We start from the raw sequence: 19,415 nt of genomic DNA, 5'->3' as shown, positions 1-19,415 counted from the left end.
TGTCTTGATTTAAGACAGGGTGATATCATTTCTGGTGATATAACATGGAAGGTTATTTTATTATTAAATATTTTCTTTTTAAAATATGCTTGTGCCTTGCAGTGTGTTGAGAATTCAGGTTTTTTTTGGAAGAAAAGTTTTAGATTGTCTCCTTTCAGTGACCGGATTTATCCACATGACAGAGGACAACATTCCCATTACCAAGTTCATTACTTTTTTTTCCCCCATGTGATAACTGTTTACAGTTACCTGTGAAATTTTCAATTTTTTGTCGCTTATTTTTATTTGGGGAGAAACTGGAAAGTGAGTTGATAATATGTTAAATTTATATAATCTCATTAATTGGCAGATAATCTTGAACTTCCAAAAGATTTATATTTAAAATAAAATTTAGTCTGAAATGCCCCTCTCCCACTCATTGATTTTTTTTTTTTTGATGGTATCTTATATAGTTTTTAATTTTATGTTGTTTTAAATTATTTTTTTAATTGGCGTATAATTGCTTTGCAATGTTTTGTTAGTATCTGCTGTGCAATAGTGTGAATCAGCTGTATATATACATATCCACTCATGGATTCTTAAAATTATTGATGTTTGATTTGGGGTAATCTGCTTTCTTCCAGGAATTACTTTTTCAGCTTTTAGTGCCTTTCAATGATACTGTTTTTTTTTTTTTTCCCAGCGATAACTGTTTTATTCTTAATAACCCTCTTGAAAATGGGACCTTCTGGAAGAAATAAAGCCCCTCACTTATTGAAGCTTTATGAATGGTTATTGTATCTGCAGCTTAGTGAGTGTTCTAGAATCTGATCTCTTAGAAGCGTTAGACAAGCTGTAAGTTAATGACTTACTTCTCAGATGTGACTTGGCAACTGGTTGGTGGTCTGGAGGTGCCAATAAGCTTCAGAGAGGGGCTGGTTAATTTCCATTTCTCTCTTAAAACAAGAATGCCTTTATTCTCCCTTTTTGTTTTCTGTCCCTCATTTTTCAACTTGGTAGCTATGCTTTGGTTTTATTGCTCCCCGCTGAATTCTCTCCTATTGCAAATATTAAAATAAGGGTGATTTAGGAGAACTAAGGTTAAAAATCTGCTCCATGAGCTCCACAGGCAAGATTCCTTGGCATTTCTCTTTGTGGAACGTAAGCAGGGGTGAGTGGACGCGTCGTCTGAAATGCCAGTGTGTGTTGCCCAGAGACATGCTGACAGCTGGGCCTGACAGTGCTGGCTGGCCACTGGCCGCTCCTGAACCGTCCCCTTCTCACCTCGTTCCCCTGCCACCACCCCTTCCCCCAACAACGGAAACCTGGGAGGCATGCCTGTTCTCTTTTGAGAGGACAGCTTGAATATTCACTCCAGCTTTTCAGATAGAACATTGACATTGTCTGTTTGAACTCAGTTCTCTCTTTTATTGGGTTCTTCACCCTTCATGCAGTTTTAAAATCTTACTCGTGAGCAAGCTGCACATCCCTTACAGGCCATCTTGTTCAACTTCAAACAGTGGCACATTTAGAAGCTGCATTTGAAGTCCATGACTTCAGACATGACAATTCGGCATTGATCAGGTTGGCTGTATGTTTGGGATTTGTCAGTCCCTTTGTCCATATATTGTGTGGCTTTCTGCACCTTTTCTCTGTATTTCAAAAGACCTTTGTGTACATCTTGCCTTTATGTGTAATCTTACAGGGCAACTTTCTGCCTTTTGTTCTTCTCCTGCTCGTTTTTCACAGGACTGGAATTTGGTGTAAGGCTTGCTTAAAATGCAGGGGTGTAGACTCCTCTAGTTGTTTTCCGTTCATTGCACTTTTATTTTATTTTATTTTTTTAATAATAGAGATTTCATTTTTAAAGGTTTTCTAATTTTGAATTCTTAGAGATGTAATGGCCTCCAAAAGTAAGAGATATGGGGGAAGTAGTTTTTGTTTTAATTTTAATCTTTGTGATTCCTTTCCATTTTTATTCTAGAATGAGGGAGTAGGATGGTGGGATAGTGGTGGTGGTGGTAGTGGTTGAATATGAGTAGAACAGAGCCTGAAACCAGACCATCACAACTCTCAAATACCAGATAATATCATGATATATTATGTACTTTTGTGTATTCCTGAAAATATTTTTGTGCCTTACAAGGTGTTTCATTGTTGCTTATACTTTCATTTTTGTCTCACATTTTGACAGTTTTCTTTTCCTTTCTTTCTCAATGTTTCACTGATGCCAAATTTCCAGAAATTGAAAATTTTTCTTCTGTACCTTGCTATCCTGTAGGTCCTTTAACATAAAACTAAACCTTTTGATCAACTTTACAACAAAATTTTAAAAATAAATTTTTGTAAGAGATGAATTTAAAGTTTATTGCCTTAGTACCACGAAAATCTGCTTCAAATAAATTAACCTGAATATTAGAAAAGGACACTGTGAACTGCATGTAGTCAATAGGTCTGTGAAAATGCAGGCCAGCAATAAAGTTATTTTAAATATGAAGAAGAATAGTCTCTTGTTTCCCTACCTCTCTGACTTCTGATACCTTCTAACCAGCTTGCCTTTCTCTGGCAGCATGAGTAGTTGCCTGCAATCTAGAACTGTTGAAATACTGTAAATTTAAGGCTCCCCTGGTTCGGAGAAGGCAATGGCACCCCGCTGTAGTACTTTGCCTGGAAAATCCCATGGATGGAGGAGCCTGGTAGATTGCAGTCCATGGGGTCGCTAAGAGTCGGACACGACTGAGCAACTTCACTTTCACTTTTCACTTTTCATGCATTGGAGAAGGAAATTGCAACCCACTCCAGTGTTCTTGCCTGGAGAATCCCAGGGACGGGGGAGCCTGGTGGCTGCCGTCTGTGGGGTCACACAGAGTCGGACACGACTGAAGTGACTTAGCAGCAGCAGCTGGTTTGGTAAAGAATCACTCTTTGGCTCAGTGTTCGGTAAAGCTCAGTGATTTGATAAGACTCAGTGTTTGGTAAAGAATCCGCTTGCCAATGCAGGAGATGAGAGTGTGATCCCTGACTTGAGAAGGTACCCTGGAAGAGGGAATGACAACCCACTCCAGTATTCTTGCCTGGAAAAATTCATGGACAGAGGAGCCTGGCGGGCTACACTCCATGGAGTCTCAAAGAATTTGGACTGCACTTAGTGGCCAAACAACAAAAATAACAACAAAAAGAATAGTGCTTATAAATGTTCCATTGTACATAAAATACCTTCTCTTATATTAAGATTATATCTTTAAATATTGAGACCAAGTATTCTCTGTTTAGGAATCTAGCAACCAACATAGGTCAGTGATGTGTTCACAGCATTAGTTCAAGTCTCTGCCTCTTCTGTAGGCTTTGCTTGTCTAGTTGTTGGGACTTTGCCTTCTTGCTTTAAAAAAAGAATAATTTTTATTGGAGTGTAGTTGCTTTACAATGTTCTGTTAGTTTCTTTGCTGTGCTATGCTTCGTCGTGTCCGACTCTTTGCGACCCCATGGACCAGGCTCCTCTTTGCAACCCCACCCACCAGGCTCCTCTGTTCATGGGATTCTCCAGGCAAGAATACTGGAGTGGGTTGCCATTTCCTCCTCCAGTGGATCTTCCGAACCCAGGGATTGAACCTAGGTCTCCTGCATTGCAGGTGGATTCTTTACCAGTTGAGCTACGAGGGACGCCCCTGTTAGTTTCTACTGTACAACGGAATGAATCAGCCATACACATACATGTATCCCCTCCCGTTTGGCCTTCATTCCCACTCGGTTCACACAGTGCATTAAGTGGAGTTCCCTGTGCTATCCAGTACATTCTCATCAGTTATCTATTTTATGCATAGTTCAATAGTGTATAGGCACAACCCCTATCTCCCAAGTTCTCTCACCCATTTTGCTTCTTTATATAAGATGATTGATTCCAAGATGTTGTGAGAGTGTGGGCATTAATTAAGTATAAAAATAGATACTGTGTGCTCATAATCTCATTTTGGTCTTTCAATCACTAATCCTTGACTAAGTCCTGTTTTGGTTGTTAGAATTCTGCTAATTACTGGAATTGTGTAATTGTGAGGATTTCTTTTTCTGTGAATGAGTACACGTTTGAATTAACTCATCCCCATACTCATTTTTATATTTACCTATCCCCCCCCTTTAATTTTATAATGTGTTAGAAAATTTTCAAACCTCCAGGAAGTTAGGAAGAATTATATGACACACCTATTTTTAAAGACGTTTTGCAAAGTTTATTTAATATAAAGTTAAAGGTTTTAAATTGTGCCAATAATTGAGTTTAGAAATTTTATTCCTCATAATTAACTTTTGTCTTTTTTTTTTTATTTTAGTGTGCTAGAGACCAATTATACATATTTTGTATTTTATTTTTTGAAATCATTTAATATTTTTTGAGTGATCTCCCTTTATGATAGCAAAACACTGAATCAAATAACAAATGTATTTTAACACAGCTTTTATGCAAAGTGACATTTTAATACTGTTTTAAGGATGACCTATCACTTTTATAAATATAAATTTACAGAGGTGTCTTCTACTTTAAATACATTAAAATTTGAATTTTAATGTAAATATTGAAATTCAGAATCATATTTATTTTGTAGCTTTCTGTGATTAGCTCCCCTTTCTGAAGCTGAATTGAAGAAAGGTTAAAGACTTTTCTCAAACATGTTTTAGCTTTTGGCTTTAAAAATCCTAACATTTAGCCAAACTTTTCAAACTACTATTTACTGTTTCTTGATTGCTCAATATTTAGTTTGAGTGTTTTTCTATTTTTTATATGTAAATATAGGAATGTTTGCCTCACTCTAAAAAGATATAAGTAAGTCCAACAATGTGTTTATGAAAGGTTTTTAATAACTTGGGGAAGTGAAAGTCGCTTAGTCATGTCCGACTCTTTGCAATGAAATTCTCCAGGCCAGAATATTGGAGTGGGTAGCCATTCCCTTCTCCAGGGGATCTTCCCAACCCACAGATTGAACCCACCAGTTGAGCCCCCAGGGAATCCCAAGATACTGGAGTGGGTAACCTATCTCTTCTCTTATGGAACTTCCCAACAGGAATCGAACCAGGGTCTCCTGCATTGGAGAGGATTCTTTACCAGCTGAGCTACCAGGGAAGCCCAGCTTGGGGAAAGTATTTTTTATAATGTAAAGTGTGCAAAAGAAGGAAACAATTATATATTTATAGAGAAAGGGCTATAGGAAATAGAAATGCTAAGTGTTAATAAAGTTGGGTAGACAGACTTATGTGCATGGTGCTGCCTTCTCTGATGAAGAACAGATCTTCCCCAGAAGTATTGCATCAGCTGGTGAGCTTTCTGCACTTGTTCTGAGGCAACGGCCCTGCATCCCTGATTCTTCAGGGAGAAGAACACCCATCTCTAGTTTCCTTTATGTAGATGCCTACATTCCTGTGTATTTTCATTGTAGATCAGCAGTCCCCAACCTTTTTGGCACTAGGGACCAGTTTCATGGAAGACAGTTTTTCCACAGAGGGAAATACAGTTTCAGGATAATTCTTACTTCTTTTATTATTACATTGTGATATATAATGAAATAATTATCCCACTCACCATAATGCAGACTCAGTGGGAGCCCTGAGCTTGTTTTCCTGCAACTAGATGGTCCCATCTGGGGATGATGGGAGACAGTGACATCCAAAGTGTGCTTGCTTATGTCCAGTTTACTCCGTAATCTCATGTTTCGCAAAGATAGGATACTGGAAATGGAAGCAGGCTTTTCAGTGCTTTTATGGCAGTCTCAGGATATTCTGCCTTGACTTCAATCCTAAACATATGGAGAGTTCGAGTTGTCTCATACATACCTCTCAGGCCACAGCTATTTGGGATCTTAAGCAGTCATGTGAGTGAAGGGGAGCGGCTGTAAATGCAGATGAAGCTTTGCTTGCTTGCCCACTGCTCACTGTACCGGTCTTTGGCTGGGGGGGTTATATTATTGATAGCTCTATATCCCCTGTTACAGATAGCTCACCTTAGCTGAACTGGTTGTATGGGTTGAAATCCCACTGTATGTGTTGAACTTCTGCCTTCACTCACTCCTGTTTTGTGTTTTTAAACCTCACTGTTAGATTTTTTTTTTTAATATAAGACTTTCAACTTCCATTTGATAAATGCTTACACTTGACTTTTTGTACAAAAATAAAAGCTTTTTGGGCTTATCTGGCAAAATTCTATTACTTATTTCCCACATTCAGTTTCCTTGTGGTCTGCTTCAATACTTTAACACAACAAACCCGCTAGTTTCCCTTCTGTGGTCTTTTTTTTGTCTACCAGTGCTTTTATTGTTTGGGACAGTACACCCCACCCCCCAGCTTCACTCTGGTTAGTTTTCCAGGCTAACTACTTCTCAGATGTTCCATTCAATTCTCTTTATTTCTTTATGACTGTGCCGGGTCTTCATTGCTGCGCAGGCTTTTCTCTAGCTGTAATGAGCAGGGCTGCTGTCTCGTTGAGGTGAGCGGGGCTGCTGTTCACTGTGGTACCCAGGCCTCTCGTTGCAATGGCTTCTCTTGTTTCAGAGTGCAGGCTCTCGGCACCGGCTCAGGAGTTCTGCCCAGGCTTATTTGCTTCAAGGCATGTGGAATCTTCCCAGACCAAGATCTAACCAGTGTCCCCTGCATTGGCAGGTGGATTCCTATCCACTGTACCATCAGGGAAGTCCCCAAAATGGAAATTCTTTAATAGTTTGTATTCAGATTTTTTTATTTTAGTTTTTTTCCCCCCTGCCTCACAGCATGTACTTGGGCTTCCCAGGTAACTCAGTGATAAAGAATCTGCCTGCCAGCGTAGGAGACGCAGGAGATACGGGTTTGATCCCTGGGTCGGGAATATCCCCTGGAGGAGGAAATGGCAAGCCACTCCAGTATTCTTGACTGGAATATTCCACAGAGGAGCCTGGTGGGCTAAAGTCCATGAGGTCGCAAAGAGTCAGACAGGACTGAGAACATCCTGTGTGTGTGTGTTCTCAAAAATGAAGTGGGTCTGCTGCTTCAGGAAAAACGACTGCCAGCATTTGTTGCTGATGATAACAGTTCATGAGGTCGCAAAGAGTCACCAAAAAAAAAAGAAGAAGGTAAGACAGTGCACTGCATGGACTCGTGCTCCATGAAAAGGAGCAGTTGTGACCTTCAAGCAGGTGCACTGGTATATGTGGTGGTTAGGAAAAAGATAGATTTAAAAAGTAACAAATTCAACAATGCAGTGAGTGGGATAATAGTGCAGGATCACTCACCAGACTGAGAGTTTCTTGTTGCCCTAGAGGCTTCCATCCACATTCCTTAGTGCCCATCACTGCACCCGGGACTAAGAAGCTGTACAGAGAAGGAATGGATGAATGAACCCTTAGTTGTAACCTTCATTTGCAGTGTTATCTCCTAGCTCTAGTGTCAGTCTTCAGGTCATTAAAGACAGCCTGGTAGTGTGTTTGTAAGTTCCTAGAAGTGAAGTTTTCATGAACTTAAATGTTGCATTTCAATTACAGGCGTCGGTTAGCAAGGTGAAAGTAACAGAACCATGGCTCAGTTTCCCACACCTTTTGGTGGTAAGTTTTCAAAGATTTTTTCTTTTCTTTTTTTTTTAATGTACTTTGGAACTGTAGTTTTAAAAACTTAGTATTATGGCAGATTTCAAATATTCACATAAGTAGAGGGAATAGTATAATCAACTCATCACATAGTTTCAGTGATTATCAATCAACTTATGGTCAATATTGATTCACCTGGATTCTTTTGAGCACCTCGCATATATATCAGTTCATTTCATCCACAGATATTTTAGTGGACATTTCTAAAAGGTAACACTTTTAAAGATATAACTATGATACTGTTACCACTCCAATGAAATTTATAGTAATTCCTTAATGTCCTCAACTATCGAGTCACTGTTAAAAATTTCCCTGATATTCCTTAGGTATTATTTTTTTTTGTTACAGTTTGGTTCGACTCAGGATCTGAACAAGACACAGTGAATTAGTTCGTGTGTCTCTATAGTTGCTTTGTTAGTGAACAACCCCCCTCCCCCATCTCTGTTTTGTTTTGTTGTTTTCTGCAATTTATTTGTTCAGGTGACTGGGTCATTTTATATTCTGTACTTTGTTTGGAAGACTGGATTTGAAGCATGCAATTTTTGTTTTGCTTTAGTTTATCTATTTGAAACATCAATCTGCACAAAATTTTCTTTTCAGGTAATCTTCCCTAAGATTATTAGGAAAGTATTAAATGTTGGTTTCCCTTACTGGCCGTGTTTTGTTTTGTTTTAAAGAGATACAGTTGCCAAAGTATCTCTTGGTAACTGTCACCCCTGATCACCATGAAGAGAGCAAGGCAGCGCAAAGCCTCGTTCCTGTGATCACATCAGGAAAGTCTCTGTGGGATTCTTAGTGCAGAAATCTGCAATCTTTTCAAAACCATTCATGTTACTATTTTATTTTGTGTTTTGTCTTTGTTCCCCTTCTTAATCACTGAGCACATTTTTGTTTTGTTTGTTTGTTTGTTGGGGTTTGCTTTTACTCGACGAATTTTGACAGGGCCCCAGACGTTGAGGACTGTAGGACCTGTGAGGGATCTGGTCTGCCTGGGTCGCCCTCTTTTCCCTGACGTCTGTCGCGGTGTCTGGCACATACAAGGCTTTCAGCAAGGACATTTCCAGTGACGGAATGAATTGCTGCGCTGACCATCACTGTCATCAGACCTGCCCCGTCACGTATTGTCTGTTCCCACCATTTGGGAAGACATCTGAACTTCTGAAAGCCTTTTTCTTAATGTAATCAAGAGTTATTTTGGTGAATTCATGTGAGGAGACCTCGTAACCAAAGTGGGCTCCCCTCGTGGCTCAGATGGTAAAGAATCTGCCTCCAGTGCAGGAGACATGGGTTTGATCCCTCTGTCGGGCAGATGCCCTGGGGAAGGGAATAGCTACCCACTCCAGTATTCTTGCCTGGAGAATCCCATGGACAGAAGAGCCTGGTGGAGCCCTAAAGTGAAGACAGTCTCAGAAATGAGGGGACATCTGGTCAGTCCAAGAGTTGAAACTGAAGAACTTAACCCTGTTTTCTCTGGTTTGTCATTGGTTTTTTTTTTTTTTTTCTCCCAGGATGCTCATTTCCCATTTTTAAAATCAGTTTCAGTGAATTATAATCTACATTCTATAAAAGTTACTGCAGTCTAGTATTTGAGTATTTTTATCACTCCAAAAAAATTTTCATGGAATCAACTAGAATACTAATTTAGTGAAGCTCAATTTTCCCATAACTTTCACAAAGAATGTATGTTAATGTCTTTTTTTTGCTTGCTTTACTCTTACTTTTCTCTTTTTTTTTTTCCTTTAAAAAGTTATCTTATTGCAGTATAGTTGATTTACAGTGTTGTGTTGCTTGGTGCTGTACAGCAAAGTGAATCCATTACACATAGACTTACATCTACTCTTTTTAGATTCTTTTCCCATTTAGGACATTAGAGAGTACCGAGTAGAGTTTCCAATGCTGTATAGTTCTTATTATTATCTGTTATATACATAGTACTGTGTATGTGTCTACTCAACTTCCAAGGACAAACAGATGGTAATTTATCAAATGGTTTATAATATACTGACCATATAAGTGTTGTGGAAACTGTGTGTGAGCACGTTGTTTTTCTTTTTTCGTTGAATAATTCCTTTGTCTTTTCTTTGGCTTGTAGGCAGCCTGGATATTTGGGCCATAACTGTAGAGGAAAGAGCAAAGCATGATCAACAGTTCCATAGTTTAAAGCCAATATCTGGATTTATTACTGGTAATTGGAGTCAGTATTTTTACTTACCGTAGTGCATATATCTGTGGAAAGTCTATTATGCAGAGTGAAGGTCGGCACCCATGACCAAAGATGTACTTTACTTATTTGACTTAGCCTGGATTCTGTATTTTCACAGTTACTTTTCCTCCGATGCACTCAAGCCTTTCTGCAGTTTTTAATGGATGCCAAGTCACTGTTTTAGCTATATCACTGGAGGGAATTGGTGAAATTAATGGATCACATTCTTTAAGTAATTGTAGCATTGGACTGTGGTCCTTGAGTAAAAACACTTCCTTAATTCTGACGTTGACCGTGGCTTGAGAAACTTGAGTAAATTAAGAGATATGAACATTTAAAAACATTTTGTTTATTACTGTGTCCTTAAAGCTTCCTTTGTACTTTGCCTTTTCTAGTTTCTTTCCTGTTTGATTACTTTTCAGGAATTAGCTTTAGAGAAAATGAAATCTAGATTTCCTGGAGACTTGTTTTTGTGTATGTTTGTCTCAGTTCTCTTTAACTTATTAATTCTTAGTCATTGATGTCATTCTTTTGGTCACTGTTACTCATTCTCCATAAATATGTTAGCAGTACCAATAATTTGAAGTGTAGGTAAATGGTAATAACAAAGAACCCTTTTGTAAAGTAGAAGTATGGGTCATCAGTTTCTTGGGGATTCCTATAGGTACACTTTGTCATAATATGTAGCTGTTACCATTTTAATTACTAGCAGATTTATTAACATAGACAGTCTACCCTTACATAATGGTACACATTTTTTTTTTTAAGTGTTACATTCTAAAGTCCATGCTGATATATTCATTTTATTGTTACTTATAAACTTATCATTTGGCTTTTAAAATGTATTAAGTTTCATACTAACTAGATTATTAGCCTCTTTCATTTTTGTAATTTTGACATAGGAGTTTTCTGTCATCCACTATTTTCTTCTAAAACTTTATCCATTTAATTTACAGGTGATCAAGCTAGAAACTTTTTTTTTCAATCTGGGTTACCTCAGCCTGTTTTAGCACAGATATGGTAAGTTGGAGCTTTTACAGAAGGTTGTAAAAAAAAATAGTTCAGTAATATCTAATCTTAATTTCTTAAATTATTGAAGGAAAACATGTATCTCTAGTCTGAAATATGCTTCCACCAGAGAAATACTTCTGAAAATTATCTTTTTGATATGGAACTTGAAAAAGTGGTGACATTTGCAAGATAACATTGTTGTAAATTTGACTTCCCAGTTGAGAAATCTGCATTTTAATGTTTTCTCACCAATTGTTTTGGCTTCATTCACATCACCCATACTCAAATGAGTGTCCCACATTTCTTGGTTTATAATGTGATGGTATTGTATCTTTCATTGAATAAAAGGCAAAGAAAATATTTGAGGCTCAATAGGGAAATAACCAATGAAAGAGTGAAAAAACCAGTATTTATTACAATGTTGTACAAGGTGAGCACATAATAAATATTGGTGAATCCCTTGATTAACTGGCACAAATAAGTACTCAGTCTTTTGAAACCATTGGAAAGAGAGTGAATGAAAGAGTGGCCAATATAGTTTTGGGTACTAGGTCTATGACTTTGGGAAGCTGTGGTGAATTCTTTGGCGAAGAGGCCATGCTTTCCTGCAATGGATGGTTCTTACAGTAGATTCTTCATTTCCCTGGGTTTCTTAGTGTTGTGGAGACAGCTTGCTGTAGTGCAAAGAACACATGCTATGTAGTTTGCGTCATCTGTACAACTATCTATCTTTATGGTTTGGAACATGTATTTATTCTCTCCCTGTCAGCCTCAGTTTTCAAATCTAGAAAATGGGAAGATGCATATTTATTTATAGGAGTATTGAGTGGTTTAGCAGAGACACTGTATACAAAGACCTTAGTGTGGGCCCTGGCGCATTACAGGGCCTCAAAACAAAACTTCAGGAAGGTGCCTGCTGTCATCATCAGGGACTGGGTGTCCACGTTGACTGAATTATCCAACCAGTTGCTTGTCCCCTTAGTTCATTAACTTTAAAATATTTTTAATTTTATGGAAATTAATAAAGTTGACGTAGTTCCTTATGGCCTTTAAGTGGAGTCTACAGTACATAGGCCCGATTATAAGTGTCATCAGTATGAAAATGATTTACTGTGCTCTGACATAACAAAACTTAGATGGGAATTTATGTATTATTTGTGAGTGGATATATTTGAATTGAAATTAAATGATACCCAGATTCCTGTGCTTTTTTTTGGTGTCTGCTTTGTTTTCTTTTTCCTGGTTCTCAGCATATTGGCTGCCAGACTGTCCCTTTTAACTATTATACCCTTCTTGTACTAAGTTCTGATCTATTTGAAGCAGAAAAATCAAACAAGGTTTTTGAAATCAAGTAACAAGTAGAGAGAAAAACACACAAAGAGAGGTAGACAGAACACTCATGTATCTCTGAGCAGTGTCACTGACATGTTGGTTAAGTGTGCTCAGTCACTTCAGTCGTGTCTGACTCTTTGCGACCCTGTGAACTGTAGCCCACCAGGCTCCTCTGTCCATGGGATGCTCCAGGTAAGAATACTGGAGTGGATTGTCATGCCCCCCTCCAGGGGAGCTTCCCAACCCAGGGATCGAACCTGCATCTCTTAAATCTCCTGCACTGGCAGGCAGGAGACTGCACTGGCAGCCCTGTTAAGTGCCTAAGTCTAAATGGGAAAGACTTGTGACGTCTGTGTTAAACTTCTGCTTTGTGTTCTGGTGATTGTGTTTCATGCAATCAACCAAGGTCACTCACTAGACTCTTCTTTTTCCAGATTAATTTCTTTCACTGAATTCTGCTCCTATACTGTATTTACAATCTGTGAAGGTTCATTCAAGAAGCAGTCTTGTGATGAATTACTGCAAGGAGATCTCACTTAACATTTGTTCACTCAGCAGTGGAAAAATATCTGTCAGATGTCTCCTGTGGACCAATGACTGTTGTAGGTGCTGGGAACATAGCTGTGAACAAAACTGACACAATTTGTGCTTTCATAGAGATTGTAATGCAGTGGAAGGAGATGGTCAATAACAGCATAAAAAGTGTCACATGTTAATAAGTGTAATGGAGAAAAACAAAGTATTATTTAATAAATTTCACTTCTTTCAATTAAGACAGTTAATTTTCCAAACTTTTTTTTCTTTGGTGGAGGAGCTGGGGTGGGGCACAGGGGAATTCCCTGGCAGTCCAGAGCTTACATCTCTGCACTTCCACTGCTGGGGGCCTGGGTTTGATTCCTGGTCAGGGAACTAAGATGTCACAAGCCAAAAATAAAAAAAGAACAAAACTGCTTTTTTGTTTGTTTGTTTCTGTTTTGTTTACCAGAGTACACTAAAGTAATTTTTGCCAACTTTTTCTTTTCATTGTGAAAAATTGTATTAACAGTGAAGATAATGAGTTGGCAGACTTAGGTTAAATCCAGAATGTTTTTTATCTTTCTTTTCTGACATTTTGTTAAATTTGTGATGGCATATTTTAGTTTCATCGAGAATTACTACTAGGGGGAAGAAACAAAACAAAACACACTTACACACCTATTGGGACTTCCCTGGTGGTCCACTGGCTAAGATTCCACATTGTCAATGCAGGGGGCTGGGGTTTGATCCCTGGCTGGGGAACTGGAGCCCACATGCTACAACTGAGACCCGCTCCTAGCCAAACAAAAACCCCCAAATCAAAAAAAACACACCTCCAAGTATCTTCCCAAAAGAAATAGCTTTGAAAGGTCATTGTAAATTTTATGAGGCACAGATGTCCTGCTAAGATGCTGGAATGGTGTGATGCAGAATGTGAGGAAGATCTGTCTTTTAGCACTGGCTTCTTCAGGGCTTCCCAGATGGCTCAATGGGTAAAGAATCCACCCGCCAATACAGGAGACTCGGGAGATGCAGGTTTGATCCCTGGGTCGTGAAGATACCCTGGAGGAGGAAATGGCAACCTACTCCAGTATTGTTGCCTGGAGAATCCCATGGACTGAGGAGCCTGGCGGGCTACAGTCCCTGGGGTAGCCAAGAGTCAGACATGACTGAGCGGCTGAGCACATGCAGTACAGTTGCTTATTCCCTTTGTAAGCCTGAGGAGTACTTCACCTCTTCATATTTTGGTTTTTAAGTTTATAAATAACAGCTGACCTGATGAAGTAGGTTTTCCTCCCTATCTTTGATACTAATCTTGTGTTCTCACTTGTTTTTTCTGATGGGGTCAAAGGCTTCAAAAGAAGCCCCTTCCCCTTTTGGTAGAGGAGTGGGTTTGAGTCTATAGAGTTTTAGGTGGTCCCTGTGCCACTCCTCTGGGGAAGAAGAACATTTTTGTATTGAGAATTAGGAACTTTTTCTAGTTTCTCTTTCTCTTTGTGCCTTTCTTTCTTTGCTCTAGACCACAGTTGAAATGTAGAAGTGATGGGGACTGCTGGGGAATATCTCTTAGAATTCATGTAGAAACTGTACTCCAGTTAATTTATTTATGAGCTTGGAACTAATACTTTAGAGATACGTATCTGTCCAGTCCAGTTTCTAATTAAGAATACAGGAAATCCTAAATTCTCCCTCAGAGGATGGAGTCAAGTCAGTGTGTTTAAAGCCAAATTATAACAGTAACCAAAGATGATTCCTCTCCCTAGAAATTGTCTTACTACTAAGGAGCTGAAAGGAAAGCCACCAATATCCTCTTATCTTTTGGCAACTTAAATGCTTAACATCGTTCCAACCTTAGGCTGGTGTGGAGACAGGAAGGAACAAGGCAGAGGGCAATGGACAAGAGCCTTGAATAGAAGACAGGTAGAGAGAAGACAAAGAAGTTGAATGAGGGCTTTGGAATCAGAGGCGGTAGGGGCCATGGAAAGAGGGGACAGAAGCTGTTAAGGAGAGAAGTGAGGGGAAGAGAGGGAGCACTGCTTGGAAACAGCCCCGAGAGAGGAGGAGGAAGCCAGAGGCAGAAATTAGGGGCAGGGATCAGGGCAGTCACCCCTTAGGATACCATCTTAGGAACCTCTGAACATACGTCAGGAGGGCCTTCAGCCCCCAGCAAGATCAGTTTGCTAAAGTCCCTGGCCCCCCCAGACGTCATCCAGAACATTCCTGAGTCTTCACCATCTCAGTTCATGTTCGTGAGCATCTCTCCAGCTGGTGGGAGCCATGCCTGATTGCTCTCCTTTCGTTACCCTGCACAACCAGTCTATCAGCGTATACTTTTGACTCCGTTATAGACTGTATCCCCAATCTGGCCCCTGACTTTCTGTCTCCTTTGCTACCATCCTGATTTGTCACAGTGGGCCGAATAACTGTGCCCACGATCTGACCATCCTGACTGGAGTCTCTCTTTCACACTTGTCCCTTTAGATTCCATTCTCCAAGCAGCAACCCAACAATCTTTCAAAAAAGTAAATCCCGCCCCCCGCCAAAAGGTAAATCCATTTAAAACTCTTCATTAACAAGAAAACCCATGTGAACTGGGCTCTTGGCTGTTTCCCTCTTTTATTTTGTACCATTTCCTTCTTAATTTTTTGCACTCCGGTTTCACTGACCTTCTTTATATTCTTTAAATGCCTCAGGGTCATTGCACTTGGCATTTCCTCTCCCTGTCTTGCAGCTCTTCTAGATCCTTACATATCTGGCTGATTATCCATCAGGTTTCGATTCATGGGTCACCTTTCCTGAGAAGGGCTTCCTGAGCACTTGTCTAAAGTACTTTCCTCTCAGTTTTGGATGGACATGTACACAGGGCTGCATTTAAAATGGGTAACCAGCAAGGACCTACTGTATAGCACAGAGAATCCTGCTCAATGTGGTGTGTCTGCCTGAATGGGAGGAGAGTTTGGGGAAGAATGGATACATGTATATGCATGGCTGAGTTCCTTTGCTGGTTACCTGAAACTATCACAGCATTGTTTCTTAATCAGCTATACTCCAATACAAAACAAAAAGTTTTAAAGGCTAAAAAATAAATTTTTTCCCTCTCCCTACCTGCTCCTGCCAACATCTTCTCTTTCCCATTGCTTTGCTTTATTTCTTTTCTTTTTTTTTTTTAAGATTTTTTTATGTGAACCACTCTTTATTGAATTTGTTACAATATTGCTTCAGTTTTATGTTTTGGTGGTTTTTTTTGGCCACGAGGTATGTGGAATCTTAGGTCCCCAACCAGGTATCGAATCCACACCCACTATCTTGAAAGGCAAAGTCCTAACTACCGGATCACCAGCGAAGTCCCCTTGCTTTATTTCTTAATAGCACTTATCAATATGTTGAGTAATCTGACTGGTTTTCTTGTGGAGTGTCTGCTTACACTGAAACAAGGGCAGGAACTTTGCCTGTCTTTACCTTAGTTTTAAGCCCATTTCCTGAATGGAGACCTTAGTAAGTGATCTTTTCAAAAAATATTTGTTGGGAAATTCCCTGGCAGTCTAGTGGTTAGGACTCTGCACTTTCACTGAGGTGACCTGAGTTCAGTCCCTAGTTGGGGAACTAAGATCCCACAAGCTGTGCTGCAAAGCCAAAAATTTTTTTTGTTGTTGGGTGAATAAACAAAGAGATGGTGAGTGACTGGACCAGATTAATCTGGACGGGGGAGGTGAGCAGCCTGCGATGGGCCTTTGTGGGTGAGGTGGCCTCGGCCTCCTAAAGGAACTGTCTGATGCAGTGAATGAGATGGAGTGGAGACAGGTCCTTCTTTCCCCTGAATCGTGTGATACAGACAAGGTAAGTTTCAGAAGGGCTACACGCCTGTCCACCGCAAACCCCAAACCCATTCAGTGGCGTTCAAGGTTACCTCATAGTTCTTTGGTTTACAGACTGAGGATGTACCAAGTGCTGTGTTCAGAAGTTACTTGAATGTTTTTTTCCTATGTGGACATGTACTCATTCAAAATACTACTAGGTTTATTTGTGTTTTTCTTTGTTATTGTTGTTGTTTTGTTTTTAATTAATTTTTATTGAAATATAGTTGATTTACAGTGTTGTGTTAGTTTCTGCTATACAGCAAAGTGAATCAGTTAATGTATAAACATACATCCTCTCTTTTTTTAAGATTCAATTCCCATATAGGTCATTACAGAGTATGGAGTAGAGTTCTCTGTGCTATTCAGCAGGTCCTTATTAGTTATCTGTTTTATATATGGTAGTATGTATATGTCAGTCCCAATCTCCTTTATCCACCCCCATCCCCTACCCCAGTTTTATTTGGTTTAGTTTTTATTCAGTTCAGGGATCTGCTCTCATCTTTGTGGACTTAATTTTATTTTTTGAATATGTAACACATTCAGTTCAGTTCAGTTCAGTTCAGTTCAGTTGCTCAGTCGTGTCCGACTCTTTGCGACCCCATGAATCGCAGCACACCAGGCCTCCCTGTCCATCACCAACTCCCGGAGTTCACCCAGACTCACGTCCATCGAGTCCGTGATGCCATCCAGCCATCTCATCCTCTGTCGTCCCCTTCTCCTCCTGCCCCCAATCCCTCCCACCATCAGAGTCTTTTCCAATGAGTCAACTCTTCGCATGAGATGGCCAAAGTACTGGAGTTTCAGCTTTAGCATCATTCCTTCCAAAGAAATCCCAGGGCTGATCTCCTTCAGAATGGACTGGTTGGATCTCCTTGCAGTCCAAGGGACTTTCAAGAGTCTTCTCCAACACCACAGTTCAAAGGCATCAATTCTTAGCAAGGTTCCAAAAGCTTATTATCCTTTTGTTGTTTATTTCTGTGGGAAAAAAACGTGTCTCTAATATGTATGTGAATTTAAATTATTTCCTCTTCCTTCTACTTTGAAAGCAACCTCCTATAAATGTTCTTTTGTTCTTTCCTTTTCTCACTTAACAGCATATCCTAGAATCACTCATATCATTGCATAGAGATCTTTATTTTCTTTTTCCAGTTAGGTAATACTTATTGTGAATGGTATACCATAGTTTATTCAACCGGCTTCCTATGTTTTCTGCATTTGGGTTATTTCTAATATTTTACAGTTACAAATAATGCAGAAAGAATGAGCTAAAGCATGTGTTTTTGTATTGTTGGAGGTGTACCTTCAGGGTAAATTCATAGGATTGAGTTGCTGCATCAAAGAGTAAATCTATATGTAGTTCTGCAGGTGTTGCCAGATTTTCCTATGCTTGGAGTTGAAGCACTTTTTCCCATAGGATATAAGAGGAATGTGTGGTTTATTTGTACAAATCGAACAAAAAACTTACCCTTAATATTCAGTATACTTGTGGACCTTTTCTCATCTCCACCATGCCTGTTGTTATATATAGATTTTAATATCAGACTAAACATCGAGTTTAAGATCAGTTTGTATTCAAGAGTCATAAATATTGTTTCACTTACTTTTTATTAAAAATATTTTTATCAGACTTTTTTTAACGTTGGAAGTTGTGTGAATTTAATTTCAGGATTCTCAGACTTTTAGTTAGTTTTCTGGGGTGATTATTAGAACTGAGTAAACTGAGAAATAACTATACATATGTAAAGCGGGCTTCCCAGGTGGCTCAGTGGGAAAGAATCCACCTGCCAGTGCAAGAGATAGGGGTTCAGTCCCTGGTACAGGAAGGTCCCCTGGAGGAGGGCATGGCAACCCACTCCAGCACTTGCCTGCAGAATTCCATGGACAGAGGAGTCTGGCGGGCTACAGTCCATGGGGTCGCAAAGAGTCAGACTAAGTGATTGCGCATACACATACACACAGGAGATGAAGTGGATAGCAGAGCTGAAATCATTTTTTGCAGAGAAAATTTGAGAAATAGAATTCTGACTCTTTTCCAGTGTCTTAGGAGGGATTGGAGAGAGTTGAGCTTTGTAGGAGTAACTGTTATAATTCTAAAAAGACCTTTGAATGTTTACTACCAAGGAATCCCAACAGCTATGTTATGTTAGTCGAGCAGAAGTTTTTTAAAAAATTCACACAAAATTGTTAGAAATGTTTTAGGATTTTAGTGAATGTTTAGAACCTGAGCATTACGTGTTTCCTCTCCTCTCCCATTGAGGCTTTTGCTAATTATGTCATTACTAGAAAGTCTTTTTCCCCTAACCCACTCATTATCCCACACTAGATATTTTTGTTTCTCTCTAGAAAATGTGTTTTGGGAGCAGTAGTGTGGGGAATAGAAAGTAGGAATCTATCTGCCGGGTTTTTTTTTTTTGTAAAGTATGCATGTCAGTATTGATCATTGGGAACCTTTATTATATCCTTGAAAACCATTTGAAATACTTGAATGTCTTTTAAAAAATATTTGAGGGACTTCTGTGGCCGTCTAGGGGTTAAGACTCCACGCTTGTACTGTGGGGTGGGGCAACAGGTTCGATCCCTGGTCAGGGAACTGTGATCCCACATGCTGCACAGTGTCCCCCAAAAAGGAAAAATTGGTAAAAGAAAGCTCACCATTTCATTTTATTGATTCAACTTTATGAAACCTGAAAAACAGACTAAAAATAAAGCAACCAGAAACTAATCTCAGTTATGATCATAGACACAGAAAAATGAAAACAAAATCTTAGCAAATGGAATTCTACAATGTACAAAAACTATGACCAACTTGAGTTTATGCCAGGATTAGTTCAAGGTCAAGGAATTCCCTCAACATTATTTTGCTCAGTTGTGTCCGTCCAACTCTTTTTGATTCCGTGGACTGTACCCTGCCAGGTTCCTCTG

The 19,415-nt window shown here is 39.3% G+C and overlaps 1 protein-coding gene across 10 annotated transcripts in view; it reads left to right on the top strand.

Annotated features, from left to right (window-relative positions):
• Window positions 1–19,415, top strand: part of ITSN1 (intersectin 1) — a 244,199-nt gene that overhangs the window by 64,018 nt on the left and 160,766 nt on the right. For 8 of the 10 annotated variants that reach the window (XM_055567645.1, XM_055567642.1, XM_055567634.1 and 5 more), the window contains 3 exons: window positions 7,473–7,532; window positions 9,667–9,759; window positions 10,734–10,797. The exons of 1 other annotated variant lie outside the window; for it this stretch is intronic. In XM_055567645.1, the coding sequence (XP_055423620.1) occupies window positions 7,505–7,532; window positions 9,667–9,759; window positions 10,734–10,797 (185 nt within the window). In that variant the 5' untranslated portion in view covers window positions 7,473–7,504. Of the gene's footprint in view, window positions 1–546; window positions 1,564–7,472; window positions 7,533–9,666; window positions 9,760–10,733; window positions 10,798–19,415 lie in introns of those variants that run through there. One more of the 10 variants, XM_055567640.1, reaches the window with a different exon arrangement.

This window comes from Bubalus kerabau, chromosome 2 (genome assembly GCF_029407905.1).
Source record: "Bubalus kerabau isolate K-KA32 ecotype Philippines breed swamp buffalo chromosome 2, PCC_UOA_SB_1v2, whole genome shotgun sequence".
In the NCBI taxonomy this organism is placed as follows: Eukaryota; Metazoa; Chordata; class Mammalia; order Artiodactyla; family Bovidae; genus Bubalus; species Bubalus kerabau.
Note: the sequence above shows the minus strand (reverse complement) of the source record. Positions and strands in the feature narration are given on the sequence as shown.